The 19445-nt window shown below is 36.6% G+C and overlaps 1 protein-coding gene across 24 annotated transcripts in view; it reads right to left on the reverse strand.

Annotated features, from left to right (window-relative positions):
* MLLT10 (MLLT10 histone lysine methyltransferase DOT1L cofactor) overlaps positions 1-19445 on the reverse strand; it is a 251054-nt gene that overhangs the window by 135371 nt on the left and 96238 nt on the right. For 22 of the 24 annotated variants that reach the window (XM_025463993.3, XM_025463999.3, XM_025463995.3 and 19 more), the window contains one exon: positions 14341-14450. The exons of the other annotated variants lie outside the window; for them this stretch is intronic. In XM_025463993.3, coding sequence (XP_025319778.2) covers positions 14341-14450 — 110 coding nt within the window. The remainder of the gene's footprint in view (positions 1-14340; positions 14451-19445) is intronic. 24 annotated transcript variants of the gene reach the window in all.

A 19445-nucleotide genomic window follows, 5' to 3' on the forward strand; every position in this document is an offset into this window, starting at 1 on the left:
AAGAAATCAAATAAAATTAAAATAACTGGACATCATTTATTATTAAATTAACAAATATTAAAAATGATTTTTTAAAAAACAGGATGCCTGGGTGGCTCAGTCCCTAAAGCCTCCAACTCGTGATTTTGGATCAGGTCATGATCTCATATCAGTCCTGGGATTGAGACCCACCTCAGGCTCCACACTCAGTGAAGAGTCTACTTAAAGATTCTCTCCCACTCCTGCATGCATGTTCGCGCTCTTTCTTTCTCTCTTTCTGTCTCTCTCAAATCATGAATCTTTATGAAAATGCCATTTATATTACACCATTACCTATACTGGTTTTTTTTTAATATTTTATTTACTTACTCATGAGAGGCACAGACAGAGAGAGAGAGGCAGAGACACAGGTAGAGGGAGAAGCAGGCTCCATGCAGGGAGCCCGATGTGGGACTCGATCCCGGGTCTCCAGGATCATGCCCTGGACCGAAGGCAAGTGCCACACTGCTGAGCCACCCAGGGATCTCCCTATCTATATTGGTTTTTAATCATTTTTTAAGAAATTAACAGCTATATAAATTTGGAAAGTAATCAGGCAATCTTATCAGAACTTTAGAAACAGGTATAGTCAGTCTATATCACAGTAATTCTAACTCTAGAGTTCTAGTCAAAAGAAATGATCCATGGGGATAAATAGGTGGCTCCACAGTTGAGCACCTGCCTTCAGTTCAGGGCGTGATCCCAGGATCCGGAATTCAGTCCCACATCGGGCTCCCTGCAGGGAGCCTGCTCCTCACTCTGCCTATGTCTCTGCCTCTCTCTCTCTCTCTCTCATGAATAAATAAATCTTTAAAAAAAAATGATCCAAAACAGAGAAAAATGGGCTTGGTGAAGCAAGATTCTCGTCATGCTTTAATTTATAACAGAAAAATACCTCCATAATATGAAAATGGTTAGGCAAATTATGACATAAACACTATGGTTAGAGTCATCCAAAGTAAAGAGCCAGGAATAAAATCTGTACATGTGGCATTATTTTAACTCCTACTTAGAGATTTTTAAAATGCCAAATATTAAAAATGTTTATACATTTTATTTAAAATGTATTATTTTTCAGCATAGAATCCTACAACAGGTTCCATGTTCAGCACTCAGCTCTGCTGGAGATTCTCTATCTCTCCCTCTATCCCTCCTCTGCCATGAGCACACACTCTAAGATGAATAAACTTTTGTAAAAATAATAAAATATATTGTTTTTAAATACATCAAATATTAAATTATTATTGGATGTCATCTAAATTTGGTAATCCTCATCATGCCTAAGAAGCAGAGAATTTGAAGATGTATCAAGGAGTATTCTTGTAATCCTCCGGAAAGTGTATGTAAAATATTTTGTCATATTTTGGGTGTATATTATTCTGTAGAAAGAATTCTTAGTTTTATCATAATCTTGAAGACCCAAAAATGCAAAGAGATTAGTTCAGAAAAATCTGACATGCCTTCAAAGTATGTGTCTTCCTGAACACCTCATACACTCTGCTAAGACTTACTGCTTTAAAATCAAAGAACTCGGAGGATCCCTGGGTGGCTCAGCAGTTTAGTGCCTGCCTTTGGCCCAGAGCGCGATCCTGGAGTCCAGGATCAGGTCCTGCATCAGGCTCCCTGCATGGAGCCTGCTTCTCCCTCTGCCTATGTCTCTGCGCGCTCACCTCTCTCTCTCTCTATCTCTCTATCTCTCATGAATAAATAAAATCTTTTATAAATAAATAATTAAATAAATAAATAAATAAAATCGAACACCTCAAAGAAATCAGTTTACTCAATCTTATTCAGCATGATTCCATGCTGTAATAGTAGCATATATTAATAGTTAATACCCTAATTCAACATGCTAGTTTTATATAATGAGAAAAAAAGAAGTCCCAACATACAATTATCCCTGGGTCTGTTTTTCATGAAGTCATCAAGTGACCTTAAATCTTTTTTTTTTTTTTTTTAAAGATTTATTCACTTCGGGGAGGGGGGCAAGCAGTAGGGGAGGGGCAGAGGGAGAGAACCTCAAGCAGACTCACTGCTGAGCATGGAGCCAGACAAAGGGTTTGATCCCATGACCCAGAAATCATGACCTGAGCCAAAATCAAGAGTTGGACACTTTAGGAACTGAGCCACCCAGCCACCCCTTAAATCACTTGTTTTAAAAGTTGGCCAAAACTCCTTTGTGAATTATTAAATATAATTTTAATTGCAAAAAAAGGACAAATTGTCAAGAAGATTATGCAGAAGACATTATTTTATAAAAATTAAAGAAATGGCAGGTGCAATTTGGTATATGTGCATCAAGAACAGTTTATAGGCTTTACATAGTTGAAATAGGACATTTATGAGACAGAAGATAAGGAAAAGCATCTAAACAACTCCTCCCTCTTGTAAAATTGTCCGAATCTATGTTTAATTTCTAATGATGCAATGGTAACCAGGTATCCATGTTTTGCTATGTGAAAATGTCTTCTAAGCCCAAGTATCTAGACCAGACTTGCTCTGTTAAAAATTCAGAACTTGGACACTGAGTCAAATTACCTGTAGGGAACTCATAAAATGAGAAGCAAAATTATAGACTATGTGGAAACAAGAATAGACCACAGATAGAAAAGAGACTGTAGAATTTTCATCAAAGATGGAACAAATTGTATTCAGTCTGACTTTCTAGTTCCAGGTCCAAATCCTCCTGTATGTTGTGAAACTGCCTATTGTAGCCTTTCAGCCAATCCTATTTGCACTTTAGCTAATTTCAGTAAATTTAATTTCCGACTAGGATAAAGTCTTTAGAATTAATTCTAACCCCATTATAGTATCTTTTCTAGGATAAATAAAATTTGTCAAGTATGACTTCTCTTAAAATATTGCCTAGTAATCTCCCCTTTAAGTACAGATTTTGAGGAACACCTGGGTGGCTCAGTGGTTGGGCACCTGCCTTTGGCTCAGGGCATGATCTTGGAGTCACAGGATCGAGTCCCACATCGAGCTCCCTTCATGGAACTTGCTTCTCCCTCTGCCTATGTCTCTCTGTCCCTCTCTCTCTGTGTCTCCCATGAATAAATAATAAAATCTTAAAAAAAAAAAGTACAGGTTTTGATAAAATCTTGTCTCTTAATTACACTTAAAAAAATTATACCATAAAAAAATTTATTGTCTAGGAGTGCCCAAGACACCAAGCAAACATGAAAAAAAACTGATACTGGTAATTTGTATATGTTAGTGAGAATATTAAGTTTACTCCTATGAACAATTTTAAGTTAACCACTGTGTATTGGCATTTCTGATTTAGACTACACTGCTGCCTTTAAAAGTAAGAGGAGGGGGACGCCTGGGTGGCTCAGCAGTTGAGCATCTGCCTTTGGCTCAGGTCGTGATCCTAGAGTCCCTGGATTGTGTCCCACATCGGGCTCCCTGCATGGAGCCTCCTTCTCCCTCTGTCTGTGTCTCTGCCTCTCTCTCTCTCTCTGTCTCTCTCACGAATAAATAAATAAAATCTTTAAAGATTAAAAAAATTTTTTAAAATAAAAAATAAAATAAAATAGATTAAATTAAATTAAAAAAAAATTTTTCTTAAAATAAAAGAGGAGGAAAGAAATAACATGAAGGAGAGGAGGGAAATTATACTGCCATTCTTCACAGTCCTCAGTAAACCCTACTTACTTAATAAAATTGCCTCTGAGCTTTAGAGTTGAGAGAAAGAAGGCAATCAGAAGTAAAGTTGAATACAGAAGCACAAAATACACAGAAAATAAATATGAAGAAAAATAATTTACTATTCCCTGAGAAAAAGAGAAACACCACCAAACAAAACACATGTGAAAAAAAACACATGTGTACATGTATGTACTGGCGGGTAGAGGAGGGATGCAAATACAACAGAGAAAAGGTGAACAGGGCAAGGGACAATCAGCTGAGGTACAAAAAAGCACAGAAAGATTTTTCTACAGATACAGGTGCAAGACTGTTTTCATTTGCCAAATGACTCAACTGTGCAGAAAAGAAAAAAAGAACTAAGTGTTCATTTGAGTAACTAGGATAAAATGCCAAGCAAAACAAACATATATTAGATATATATTTTAAAGCAAATATTCAATGCTGCAGCAGAAATTTGAATTTTATCTTGGGGCCTTATCATCATATTGCTAATATACACTGGCAACAGGTTGTAAACACAAGATTTGTTTCACAAAAAAGGTAGTAAGTATCATCAACAATTGCCAAGAATTTAAAGCTAGTATCTTTGTTCTAAGAAATGAGTCAATTAACTTGATGACTCTATATATATACTCAATTTCAAGTGTTGATGATGTGTCTTATCTTTTTTTTTTTTTAAGATTTTATTCATTTATCTGAAAGAGTGAGAGCGAGCACGTGCGCACAAGCCGGGAAGAGGCAGAGGAGAGGGCAAAGTAGACTGCCCACTGAGCAGGGAATTCGATGTGGGGCTGCATCCCAGGACCCCTGGGATCATGACCTGAGCCAAAAGTGCACGCCCAACTGACTAAGCCACCTAGGCACCCCCGTACTTCTCTTCTTGAAGCTATAAAGCCATTCTGATTTTTCTTCCTCCCTCATCTTATGTCATACTAAAGTGATCCCAATGCCTGGTCAATTGAACCTCTCATTTATTACCTAAATATCTGTGCCTTCATTCCTAATACAACTCTCCTACTCAAGACCCTCATTATTACCTCTGGAACACTGCAAAAGCCTAAATAGTGTCTAAGTAACTACTCTCGTCTCTTCTATCTTCCCTCTCCCAACTCTCCTTTCACTATACTTTAGAATGGTAAAACTGAGGAGTACCTGGGTGGCTTAGTCAGTTCAGTGTCCAACTCTTAATTTCAGCTCAGGTCATGATCTAAGGTTTGTGAGATCAGCCTGCAGCGGCACTGCTCTTAGCAGGGAGTCGGCTTGAAGATTCTCTCCCTATGCACCCCCCCCCACACACACACACACACTCTCTCTCAAATAAATAAATCTTTAAAAAAAAGGTAGATCTGAGCACATACCTTCCAAGTAAATATAAAAACTCTTAAATAGAAATAAAATTCAAAATCCTTAACATGATACATGAGGCCCTTGAAAACCTGGTCCATGACAACCTCTCTCAGCATTCTAACATCACATTCAAACTCGTAGCAATATTGCCTCTCCCCCTCACCACTACCCCCTCCCTCTATCTCTCCCTCTCACCCTCTTTTTTCCTACTTCAAAGCTTTTGATCCTTCAGTCTGTAAAATTAATAGCTACTAGTGTGCTCCTCTTTCCTCTCCTCATACCCAGCACCTAGAGGTTTTTCACTCTTCAAAATTCAGAGAAGCTACAACCTTTTCTAAGATACCTTGCTTCTCTTCAGCCCTGTAAACACAAACAGCCCAAAGTACGTTATACTACATTAAGTAAACATTCTCTGTATTCTAGAATCCTTGTACATACTGCACTACCTAACAATCAATAATTTGTACATATCTATCTACCACTTAGGATCTTTATGTATTCCTCATGCTTCCAATGCCTGATATATAATAGGACATGCCATACATAAACGTTGGCCAGATGAACAGGTAGATATATGAAACCTAGCCTTTTTTTTTTTTAAAGATTTTATGTATTTATTCATGAGAGACACAGTGAGAGAGAGAGAGAGAGGCAGAGACACAGGCAAAGGGAGAAGCAGGCTCCATGCAAGGAGCCCAATGTGGAACTCGATCCCGAGTCTCCAGGATCAGGCCCCAGGCTGAAAGCGGTGCTAAACCGCTGAGCCACTGGGGCTGCCCCGAAATCTAGCTTTTTAAATGGCACTAATGAGAAATTCCAAAATCAGAATATTTAGTACTTTCAAACTTCTACACTCAGACGCTAAATATATTATTGATAAACACTTCTAATAGCTACCCTACACTAGTACCTTCAGAAAAAAATTGAAGGGAAGTTGGGCTAGCAATTTCTAAGTATTCCTCTACCTTGAAGCCTTTACAGTTAAATGACACCAAAACACTTGTTCCTTCATTGCTATGAACAAATACTCTTCAAAGCATATATACAGAATACATACATCATCTACCAACTACTCTCTGAAAATTGTAGCTTTCTAAAATAAATGCTTCCTGGGGAGTCTGGCTGACTCAGTTGGTGGATCATGTGACTCTTGATCCAAGGGTTGCAAGTTCAAGCTGCATGTTGGGTACAGAGATTACTTAAAAATAAAATCTTTAAAAATAAAAATAATTAAATGCTTCCTTGACTCTGAATAATACAAGTCTCCATCACCAAAAACTTCAAAATACAATCTTTTTGTTGCCCCAGTCTTCACAATTCTTAAAAATTATTAAACAGGAACTAAAGGGGTGCCTGGGTGGCACATCCAACTCAGTTTTGGCTCTCATCATGCATGATCTCAGGGTCCTGAGACATAGCCCCATAGTTCCACAGTCAACTCAGGAGTCTGCTTGAGACTCTTTCCCTTTCCCTCTCCTTCTCCCCCTCCCACTCCAGGCTTGCACATTCTCTCTTTCTTTCTCTCTCTAACAAAATCTTTTTTAAAAAAGTAACTTAAAAAAAAAAAAGGTAATTTAAAGGTAATATTTATTAACAAAATGTACATGTGAAATGAACTGATTGATATGAGAGGTCAAAAAACAAAAACAAGAATCCAGTTACAAATGGTACAAAAACTGGCTATTATAGGGCAGTCCGGGTGGCTCAGCAGTTTAGTGCTGCCTTCAGTCCAGGGTGTGATTCTGGAGACCCAGGATCGAGTCCCACGTCAGGCTCCCTGCATAGAGCCTGCTTCTCCCTCTGCCTGTGTTTCTGCGTCTCTCTCTCTCTCCCTGTCTCTCATGAATAAATAAAATCTTTAAAAAAAAAAAAAACTGGCTATTATATATTTATTGACATGCAGAAAACTTCACAACATAGTAAGTCAACACAGTGAGTTTTCTGCAATTTAGATATACTACACAGATATTCTAGAAAATTTGTCTCCTATCACTCACAAAATTTCTTTCTTTCCCCACCCCCCCTAAATTCCACTATGTGCCAGCCACACAGGATTATTTATTTTTCTATGAACCTTCCCTTTGTAGTTACTACACTAGTTTATGCTACTTTCTCTGTCTGGAATTATTATTTGATCCTTTTTCCACAGGTCAAATTCCTAGTTATTCCACAAAGTCCTTATAATCTCTTTGTATGCTTTATTCAATTCCTTAGGCAAAAGTAATCCCTTCCTTTCATTATGGTCCATAACACTCCATCCAGATTTTTTATTATTACAGGTATGCCCCATTTTTCAAAAGTTCGTGTTATGCCACTTCAATTTTACAAGACTTAAACTTATATCTATTTTTGTTAACTGAAAAAAATGCAAAAAGGATTTTCACTTTTATGAAAAAAGGCAAAAAGTGAAAGTGGTGTTCAACCTTTGCTTTGCATTGACCCATTACAGAGGCAGCATGCACCCAGAGCAGCAAGAATAGCACCGCCCAACTCCCCCATGAGAAACTACACTGAGCACCTCAGCATAAAGCCTCCAGAGATCTGAACTATGTCTGTGAACATTTATGCTTTGTCTGGGCTTATTTTGTGCATTTGGTAGTTTGGTGAGTCCTAAGGTATCAGAAAAGCCTAAGAAAGGTTATTTTTTCAGTCTGGGAACGCTCAAAACTTTTTCCATATAAATTAATGGTAACTGCTTCCTCAAAGTTATACCAATTTCAGCTTATGAAAGGTTTCACAGGAATGCTTTGATAGTTACAGAAATGTATACTTACATATTATTACTATTTTCATACATTATAATGATATATTTACTTGCAACTTTCTAATTGAGAGTGTCATATGGGGAAAAAAATCTTGCATTTTATGCATCTTTGAATTCCCAGCATCTAGCACAATGTTTAAAACAAAGTAGGTCCATAGTAAAAGCCCAATATGTTAATAAATCTCTTCAGTACTCTTTACTACCATCTATTAAAAAAATGATGTCTTCCAAAACTCAACAATCCATCTTCCAATTGTTCCTATCATTTCAGAATTACATGCCTATTAGCTACCCTGAATAATCATGAACAGAATATTATTAAGCTTTTAAGGTTAACTATCAAATGAACAACCATAAAAATCCAAGAAAGAGAAGACAAGTTGACCCATGAGTCATGAACACCATGAACACCATGAGTTTGAACTGTGCAGGCCTACCTACATGTAGAAAACAGTACAGTACTGTAAATATATTATCTCTAATGACTTTTTAATAATATTTTCTTTTCTCTAGCTTACTTTACTATAAGAAAACAATATATAATACACATATAAAATATGTGCTTATCAACTTTATTTTTTGCTAAGGCGTCTGGTTAACAGTAGGCTACTGGGAGTTAAGTTTTGGGGGACTAGGGATGCCTGGATGGCTCAGCAGCAAAGCATCTGCCTTTGGCTCAGGGAGTGATCCCAGAGTTCCAGGATCCAGTCCCACATTGGGTTCCCTGCATGGGTGTGTCTCTGCCTCTCTCTCTCTCTCTGTGTCTCTCATGAATAAATACATAAAATCTTTAAAAAACAAAGTCTATTTAAAAAAAAGTTTGGGGGGAGTCAAAAGTTATACATGGATTTTTGACTATGCAATCTCACACTGTTCAAGGGTCAACTATATAGCACCTTCATATAAGGAAAACTATACAAAGAACTACACCATGTCTCTAGAAGTGAAGATTCAATATTTATAATCAATCAATTATTTCTTAAAATAATATTTCATTATAATATTAATATAACCAAAACTGTATTCTGTTAGTTCTAATGTTATTCTGGAAAAACACATAACAGTATTTATTCTAACATGTACTAAGATAAGATGTACATAAAGCCATAATACTTCAGAATAGGTACTAAGGTAAGAATAGACAGACACAACAATGAAACAGAAAAATGTCAACAGCCAAGAATCTGGGATGCCTGGGTGTCTCAGTGGCTGAGCATCTGCCTTGGCTCAGGTAGTGATCCCAGGGTTCTGGGATCGAGTTCCACATCAGGCTCCCCATGGGGAGTCTACTTCTCCCTCTGCCTAGGTCTCTGCCTCTTTGTGTCTCTCATTAATACATAAGTAAAATCTTGAAAAGAAAAGAAAGAACAGCAAGAATTTAATAGCAATCCAAACAGTATTTCATTTCCCTTTTTTTTTTTAAAGTAAACTCTACACCCAACATGGTGCTCAAACTCACAACCCTGAGATCAAGAGTGGCATGGTCTTCAAATCACTATGTAAAACATAGATTAGTGAACACTGTTGAAAAAGTTGACTATGTGGGAGGGGAAAAGACACATATCTCACCATATTATAAAATGAACTCTAAATAGATAAAAGATTTTTAGCAAAGTAATCCATTCTTCCTTCTTCCCTTACTCCTGGACTACATTAGTCTTAAAGCCATAAGGATGGATCCAAGCATGGTAGCATCTATGGTGGGGAAGTCCAACACAGGTGTCAAAGCCCCAGCAGAGTTGGCTCCCATGAGGGTGCTGAGGGTAGGAGTGGAGTTAGTGCGAAAGCCCGAGCAAGCGAGGAGACCAACCATTTGAAAGAAGATAGAGGGAGTAGTGACTGAAGATGAGTATGAAATCCCAAAAATGATGAAAAGGGCAGCCAATGCAGGGAAGCAGTAGCAACTCAGAGTAAAGTGTGGAATCCTAACCCAAGGTTAGGGTGATTGCTGCTTTAGGGGATGGCAGCAATCCATCTATTAATACAAGAGAGATTGATCAAATAAGTAAACATATTGAAGATAATAGGAGCCAGGTTCCTTACTGTTGGGATGAGAGTTATAAACATGAAAAGAAAAAATTTAAAGTAAACCATGCATTGTTGGGTTCAATTTGGAGAAATCAGTAAGAGTTTATGGTTCTATCTCTCTACATATAAAAATACATAGATATGTATAATATATACTGAATCAGAAGTATCACTGTGACCTCACAGTCTTGACCTCACAATCTTCAATATATAGAGATAAGCACTGAAAAAATATTGATGTGAATGTGTATACATCTCTGTATCTATATATAACACATCTATTTCCTAGCTATTCCCACTGAGATAGCATTGGGAGTAGCAATATCCCAATAACAATAAGCACACTTAGTGTTGACTTTGGTTTCTCAAAGGAATCAAGACTCCTTGAAGGAATGGGTGATGATTCCATGGCTAGTTCAGGAATGATCCAAGATGAGCTGAGGAACATACTGTGTTGTTCCAAAAGTAAAGAGCTCACAACATATCAAAACACACAGAAGCCAGCTTGAAGGTGTCCCACTAGCCAAATGTCAGACAAAATGATCATCAAAATACATGACAGTAATGGAGAATAACCATGAAAATAAAACAGTAACACCTAAGTCCATATTAGTCTATGCTAATATAAATGGGACGTGGAAAAAGTTATTCCTTCAAGTGTAATGCCATCTGATGAATGTAAAACAAGTGATAGAAGCAGAAAACCATCACTTACTATCAATCACAGTAATGAACAAAGCCAAGAAACAAAAATAGATGCCAAAATTAGTAGGTAAAAAGCACAAGGAACAAGATTATTTACATACAAAGTACTTCTCCATAAAATGCTTCATTATTATAAAGGGAAAAAAGATTAACTTCCCAGTGAAGAAATCTTACAGATACCACCTTAACCAAGTGATCAAGGTAAACCACCAAGCAATGGGAAAAGCAGAAATCATGCACCACCTGATTGGATGGAATGAGAACACAGCATCATTTCTGTGATATTTCTGCCAAAATACAAGATCTAAATTTAATCATGAGAAAACTTCAAAAAAATCCAAATGGCAGAGCATTCTACAAAGACACAGGCAGAGGAAGAAGCAGGCTCCCTGCAAGCAGCCCCATTTGGAACTAGATCCCAGATCGTGGGATCACACCCTGAACCATACGCAGACACTCAACCGCTGAGCCACCCAGGCATCCCACTGTTTGAGATTAAAGGAGACTTACAAGACAAAGTATAATTTGTGATCTTTTTGTTATAAAAGGCATTACTTAAAAAAAAAAAAAAGCATTACTAGGAAAATGGGGGAAATATGAGTGAAAAATAGGGAAATGATGAGGTCTGTGCATTAGACAGTAATAATGGATGAATGTTAATTTCCTCTTTTCACTGGCTGTATTTTGGTGATGCAGGAGAAAGTCCTTTCTTAAAGGAAATGCACATTAAGCATGCTGGGGGCACCTAGTTAAGTGTCTACCTTTGCCTCAGGTCATGATCTTGGGGTCCTGGGACTGAGTCCCACATCAGGCTCCCTATTCAGTGGAGAGTCTGCTTCTCCCTCTCCCTCTGCAACTCCCCCTTGCTCATGCTCACTCATTCTCTCAAATAAATAAATAAAACCTTTTTTAAATAAATAAAGCATTCTGGGATGTCAGTATATATTGATAAATGACCCTGAAAAGGTTTACAAGAGGAAAAGCTCTTTGTACTATTAATGCAATCTTTATGCAAGTTTGAAATTACTTCTAAATTGAAAGGAAAAACAAGTACTTAAAAATATGAACCTAGGGATCCCTGGGTGGCGCAGAGGTTTGGCGCCTGCCTTTGGCCCAGGGCGCGATCCTGGAGACCCGGGATCGAATCCCACATCGGGCTCCCTGCATGGAGCCTGCTTCTCCCTCTGCCTGTGTCTCTGCCTCTCTCTCTCTGTGTGTGACTATCATGAATAAATAAATAAAATCTTTAAAAAAAAAAAATATGAACCTGATGAATAAAGGAACTTAAAAATATGAACTGGGAAGTACTAAAAAAACTTCACTAGCACTGAGAAAAATTTTCTTTGCATGGCATCAAAAGCAAGAACAATAAAAAACAGTTGTGTAAATTATATAAAAATGTTAAACTTCCCAACTAGAAAAAAAGAACCTAAAAAAAAAAAAAAGAACCTGCTAGAATACCAACAACAATAAAAACCATGAAGACATAACGAAAGTTAAAAAAGCAAATGTTAAATTATGGACAAAAGCATACACAGCAAGTATACATGATAAAAGAAAAAATCTCTAATATAAAAAAACACTTGGTAAGAAAAATTCTAAAAATACAGTAATAAAATGAACAAAGACCTATTTAGAAGTCAATTAACGGAGTAATGAGTAACCTTTTTTTTTTTTTTTAACCGTAAAATAGAGACACCTTGGATGACTCAGTGGGTCAAGCATCTGCCTTCAACTCATGTCATCATCTTGGGATCCTGAGATTGAGCCTCCCACAGAGCTCCCTGCTCAACAGGAAGTCTGCTTCTCCCTCTCCCTTTGACCCTCCCCCTGCTTGTGCACGTGTGCTCTCTCTTTCTCTCAAATAAATCTTTTAAAAATACATAAAACTGTAAAATATTTAACTTAATATTTTCCCTAAAAAGAACAGTGAAGATTGTTTTAAGGTAATACACACTACACTTAACAGGATACAAGGTTATGAGCAACTTCACATAGTACTCCTGTAGTATAAATTAGAAACTGCATTCCCGAGGACAATTTCACACAATATATTTACTGAAGCTTCCAAAATATTCATACCCTTTTACACAGAGATTCTGTTGGTATGTACAAACCAAAACCAAAGCCAAATGAGACCCTTCAACAGTAAGGATATCCTAATTAGTTTATCAAAACTAGTAACACTCTGAATTACATGCTAAGTATCCAATAAAAATAATGGTAAAAAATATAACTGATACAAAAAGATGTTCAAGGTTACTAAGTTTCAAAAACAGACAAAACGGTATAAGCAATATAATCCATTTTTTACAAATATATATTAGGTACAAAAATGCACACACATACAAAATAAAACAAAAAATGTACACAAAAAAAATCCAAAAGACTCAGAAAAGAGAAGATTTAGGATAATTTCTGTCTTGCATTTTTCTATTTGTTTCCTATATTTTTAATTTTTAAAAATAAATATTAAATAATCTGCATTATAAAATACTTAACACAAAAATATTTGAAACTTTGGAATTGGTGACAGTGATACTTTCTCCCTACAGATGAAATAAATCAACAGTTACCTTCTATTAAATGGCAACACTATATTTAAAGACACATTGGATAAAAGAAAGGTCATCTAATCATGCAAAAGAGAATGAAGCAATAATAAACATTACTAATCAAGAAAAAGATACAGGGTAAAACAAAAGCAAAGAAAACATTAAGTTTTTAAGAAAAAGCTAACAACAAAAATCCTACTCTAGGAGTAGAAAATAATTAGGGAAAGGAAAAGGAGCAAGTAATATTCTATAACTGGATTAATTTTTAAGAAAGGATGATATAATAAATATTATACTAAATAATGATTAATTCAAATTTAATAGAATCTTTGAAAGAACATAAAAAGCCAGTAATTCTTTTTTTTCTTAAAAAAAGTATTTATTTATTCATGAGAGAGAGAGAGAGAGAGAGGGCACAGAGACACAGGCAGAGGGAGAAGCAGGCTCCATGCAGGGAGCCCGGCCTGGGACTCGATCTCAGGTCTCCAGGATCACACCCTGGGCCGAAGGCAGTGTTAAACCGCTGAGCCACTGGAGCTGCCCTCTTTTTTTTTTTTTTTAAGATTTATTTATTTATTCATGACAGACACAGAGAGAGAGAGGCAGAGACACAGGCAGAGGGAGAAGCAGGCTCCCCGCAGGGAGCGCAATGTGGCACTCGATCCCGGATTCCAGGATCATGCCCTGAGCCGAAGACAGAGACACTCAACCACTGAGCCACCCAGGTGTCCCAAAACCAATAATTCCTAAAGGACAAAGCTATGAGGAATGAAATGTCATTTAAATGTCAAAATACGGGGCACCTGGGTAGCTCAGTCAGTTAAGTAACCGCCTTCACCTAGAGTCATGATCCCACAGCGCTGGGATTGAGCCCCGGGTCAGGCTCCTTGCTCAGTGGGGAGTCTGCTTTTCCCTCTCCCACCCCTGGCTCATGCTCTCTTTCTTGCTCTCTCAAATAAATAAAAATTTTTAAAAATTAAAAAAATAAACATTAAAATACTAAATATCTAGGTTAACATAAAAGGTAATACAGTTTTGTTTTGTACTCCTATGACTTTATAACTTTTAAGTTTTAAGGACTTTTAATAACCATAGTTTACCACTTAGTAATTATAATTTTTTCAAATCTCTCTAGAATCTGATGGAGGCATATAATTTAAAATTTTTAATGAAGGCCTAAAATAAAACAAAATACAAAAAAATCTTTTACATTTCCCAGTTTTAGAAGAAAAAAATTATATTCAAACATCAATAAAATAATATCCATTGTACCTTATTGTAACGATCATGTGGAACAGATTGTAAAACGATTGGTTCCATTGTAGAAACATTGGCAAACTGTACCTCTGGAATATACAGGGCACAAACCACATGAGCCCAACCTAAAAATAAATAAAAGTAATGTCATTTTCCAGTTTTTAATAAACATTTTCCAAGATAAATAAAATCATTAACTTCCTAAAGAGATCTTTAAATTCCTATGGAAGCAAATGAACAATATAACATAAATGTTCATTACTGACTGAACAAACCACTCCTGATAAAGCACTCAATCATTTTTCTGCATAGTAACACAGATAAAACATTTTTAAAATTCAAATGCACTTACACTTCTTATGAGAGCACACTAAATAATTCAAATCAGTATTATTTCTGAAAACCACTTTAAAAATAAGATAAAACAAGGCACGCATGGGTGGCTCAGTCACTTGAGCATCTGACTCTTGATCTGCGCTCAGGTCATGATCAGGGTCATGGAATGGAGCCCTGCATCAGGTTCCATGCTGGGCATGCAGCCTGCTTGGATTCTCTCTCCCTCTCCCTCTGCCCCAGGCCCTCAAAAAAAAGGGGGGGGGGGGTAAAATAAAAATTTTATTATTTTAATCTTAAATGTCAATATTAAAATTTTTTAACTTTTGGGGCAGCCCCAGTGGCTCAGTGGTTTAGTACCAACTTTGGCCCAGGGCGTGATCCTGGAGACCTAGGATCGAGTCCCATGTCGGGCTCCCTGCGTGGAGCCTGCTTCTCCCTCTGCCTGTGTCTCTGCCTCTCTTTCTCTCTGTCTCTCATGATAAAATAAATAAAATCTTAAAAAAAAAAAAAAAAAGTTTAAGTTTTGTTAATGTTGACACTTAATTTTTTTAAGGTTTTATTTATTTATTCATGAGAGACACAGAGGGGCAGAGACATAAGCAGAGGGAGACTATGCAGGGAGCCTTGTGCAGGACTCGATCCCATGACCCTGGGATCATGACCTAAGCCAAGGTGGATGCTCAACCACTGAGCCACCCAGGGGCCCCAATGTTGACTCTTTAAATAAATACTAGTACTAACATTATTTTACCATTTCAATATTATTTTTAAAAATATTTTAACAATTTATTTAACAATTGATATTAAATATTGTTTATTTTTTAAAATGTGACTGAACCTATCAAAAAGCTATGATAATGAGTTACTAAGCCAAAACTGGAAAAGATGAAAGTCCAGGGAAGTGAGTACAGCTTTTGGCCACTTCTGCCACCCATGGGACATTTGCCTATTTCAGAGAATGCAGGTAAAAAGGGTGAAAGGTGGTTTTGATGAACTCAGAAGGCCAAAAGACAGGGATCTAGGTCCTAGACAAGTGAGGGAGAAGGGAAACTAGTAAGCCCCTACCCGCCTTCCAGCTGAGAAACTGAAGGGCTGCAAGCCAGAACAATAAACTAAAAGTACATAGAGACTGGACCTGGGCTTTGGATCATTTCAAACTCTGAAACTGGATTCACGTAATACTAGATTACAAGTGCCCACAGGCACCAGGTAGAAGCAATATACATCCTCTGTAGAGAAAAACAATGTAATCTAAAAATAACTTCTAGGGATCCCTGGGTGGCTCAGCGGTTTGGCGCCTGCCTTTGGCCGGGCGCGCAATCCTGGAGTCCCGGGATTGAGTCCCGGGATCGAGCCCCGAGTCCCGCGTCGGGCTCCCGGCATGGAGCCTGCTTCTCCCTCTGCCTGTGTCTCTGCCTCTCTCTCTCTCTCTATCATAAATAAATAAATCTTTAAAATAAAATAAAATAATAAAATATAAAATAAAATAAAATAAAATAAAATAAAATAAAATAAAATAAAATAAAAATAACTTCTACTACTGGTTCATTAACATTTTCAGCAGAATAAAAAGTACCAAACACAGGAGACAATACAACATAAATGAAAACCAGCAAAAACAAGAAAACCAAAACAGATCTATATTTTGGAGTTTAAGCCATAGACACATTAGAATGAGTATCCTTATTATATTCAGATACATACAACACAAAGTTGAAAATTTCTTCAAAGAACTGAAAATTATAATAACAAATCAAAATCCCCAGAAGTAAAAACAAAAACCTGTTAAAAATCAATAAGCAGGGGGGGAAAAAAAAGAAAATCAATGGGGGGGACGGGGCTGCCTAGACTCAGTCAGTGAAGTGTCTCACTCTTGATTTCAGCTCAGGTCATCATCTCAGGGTCATGAGATGTAGCCCTGCATCAGGCTCTGTGATGCGCATGGAGCCTGCTTAAGATTCTCTCTCTCACTCTCTGTACTCACACACATGCATGCTCTCCCCCTCCCCTTAAAAAAAAAAAAAAGAAAGAAAGAAAGAAAAAAGAATCAATGGATGGGATTAACAATGTTTAAACATGGATGAAAACAAAATTAGAGGGTAACAATAAAATTGGTTTGAAGAAAATATCCTAAGGCCAAGACACAGGGAGAAGAACTAAGGCCAAGCCCAGGACACTCCCAAAGTTCAGAAGATCTGATAAGACCAAGGTAGCTAAAACCAGCAGGACAAAGTACCAGAAATGAAAGTTCTTCACATAGAGTAGAAACACTCACAGAAAGAGATATACAGAGAACATGACCTGAATATTAAGGAAGAGAACATATGAATGAAGAAATTCCCTGAGGTTGGAAAAAGAACCATCCAAAAGAATTTAAGGAAAGAATGTCCAACAGACAAAAAGAGCCAGGAACATAGCCTGGTCCAGCTAGTCAGACTGGAAAAACTCGACTCACAGGGCACTGGGTATTTGAATACTCAGAAAAATCTTGCCTCAGTAGTGAGGAATAATTACCCTTAGACCAAACACTGCTCTAGACCCATCTAATAAACCATAGAGTAGAACTTGAAAGAATCTATTTCTAAGGAACTTAACTGTATTTCAGAACAAACCTGAATAAGATTTAAAGGAAAGCAAAAATATCCAGATTTATGTCAGCAAAAATAGTGGAGTAGGCAGCTCCAAGAGCACATTCCACTAAGGAAATATCAAAAAAAAATCAAGCAGGAACTGTCAGAACCAACATTGTTAGGACTCTGGACAAGAGAGTAAACCGGTCTGCAGCAACTAAGCGAATAGTAAAAGTAAGAAAAAGGCAACTTAAAAATAGTAGGAAAGCTTCAGAAACCCATGCTCTTCCCTTAACCCATCCATGCCCACCCTAAGTTCAACATAAGTCTTAAATATAGCACTCACTGAGTTTCCAATGTGGAACCCTGGTTTTCCAATCCATAGGTTCAGAAAATCAAGTACAGACACAGAAGATATAAAACCCACAGTAAACAACTGTTTAAACAAAAAATGTAAGAATTCATTGTGGGGTTTATAAAAAAAGATAAATGCATGATATTAACTGCATAAAGGCCAAAAAAAGAAAGAAATGGAATTATATTGAGGATCTTATACTATATGAGAAGTACTGTAATATCGCTTGCTGGTAAACTATGAGAAAAAGATGTAAACTTTAAGTCCTAAGACAATGACTAACAACACAACAAAATGTACAGCTAATAACACAACAAATTAGACAAGATGAAATCACAGACATCTCAAAAGAAGGCCATAAAAGAAAAAAAAAAAAAGAACAAAAAACAAATGGAGCAAATAAAAACAACTATCAGGGCACCTGGCTGGCTCAGTCAGTAGAGAATGTGATTCTTGATCATGGGGTTTTGAGTTCAAGCCCCATAATGGGTATAAAGACTATTTTAAAAAATAAAATATTTTTTTAAAAATAATAATAAAAAATACCAAGATAGTAGATTTAAATCTAATCTTATCGGGATCCCTGGGTGGCGCAGCGGTTTGGCGCCTGCCTTTGGCCCAGGACGCGATCCTGGAGACCCGGGATCGAATCCCACATCGGGCTCCCGGTGCATGGAGCCTGCTTCTCCCTCTGCCTATGTCTCTGCCTCTCTCTCTCTCTCTCTCTCTCTCTCTGTGACTATCATAAATAAATAAAAATTTTTAAAAAAATCTTTAAAAAAAATAAATAAATCTAATCTTATCATTAATAACATTAAATGTAAATTAACCATTAAATGTAAATTAACCATCCCAGTTAAAAGATACAAACTGTTGAAATGAAGATAAACAAATGATCAATAAGCACATGAAAAGATGCTCAACATCACTAGTCACTAGAGAAATAAAAATAAAAAGTAAAAACAAAATGAAATACCACTTCATATTCACCATGATGGCTAAAACCAGAAAGACAAACTTTACCTGGTATTAATACAGATGAGAAGTAAAAAATTAGGACACCTACTGCATTACAAACGTAAATGTAAAACGGTACTTCCACTTTGGAAAACAGACTGGTAATTTCTCAAAAGGATAACAGAGTTATTGACACATGACCCAGCAAATAAACTCCCAAGAATAATCCAAAGAATTAAAAAAATTGTAAACAAATGTTCATAGCGGTACTACTTGTTCATAGCAATATTGTTCAAAAGAGCCAAATGAAAACAACCCAAATATCCATCAACTGTTGAATGGTTAAGGAAAATATGGTATATCCATACACTGGAATATCATTTGGCAATTAAATGAATTACTCAGACATGTTGCAACACAGACAAATCTAGAAAATAGTATGCTATGTTAAAGAACCCAGTCACAAAAGACCACATACTGTATGATTCTAGTTATATGAAATGTCCAGGATAGGGCAAATGGACATAGAAAAAGTTAATAGTTGCCAGGGTAGAAGTGTTCAAGGGATATAGAAAGTGAATGTTAATGATGGTGACAGTACCTCTTTTTGGCTTGATGAAAATGTTCTAAAATTGACTGTGGTGATGGCTGCACAAGTCTTTGAATATTTTTAAAACCACTAAATTGTATATTTTAAGTCAATCATTTATGATATGTAAATAAGGCTGTTACATAAAAAATTTAATAAGAAAAATAATTTTTTTGATTGGCAAAAGATTTTTGAACACATCACCAAATAAAAATGTAAGAATGGCAAATAACCACATGAAGAGCTCAAATTTACTACTCACTAATAAAATGAAAATTAAAAGCCAGAGGTATGATACCACTCTGCACCTATT

This window comes from Canis lupus, chromosome 2, assembly GCF_003254725.2.
Source record: "Canis lupus dingo isolate Sandy chromosome 2, ASM325472v2, whole genome shotgun sequence".
Taxonomy (NCBI): Eukaryota; Metazoa; Chordata; class Mammalia; order Carnivora; family Canidae; genus Canis; species Canis lupus.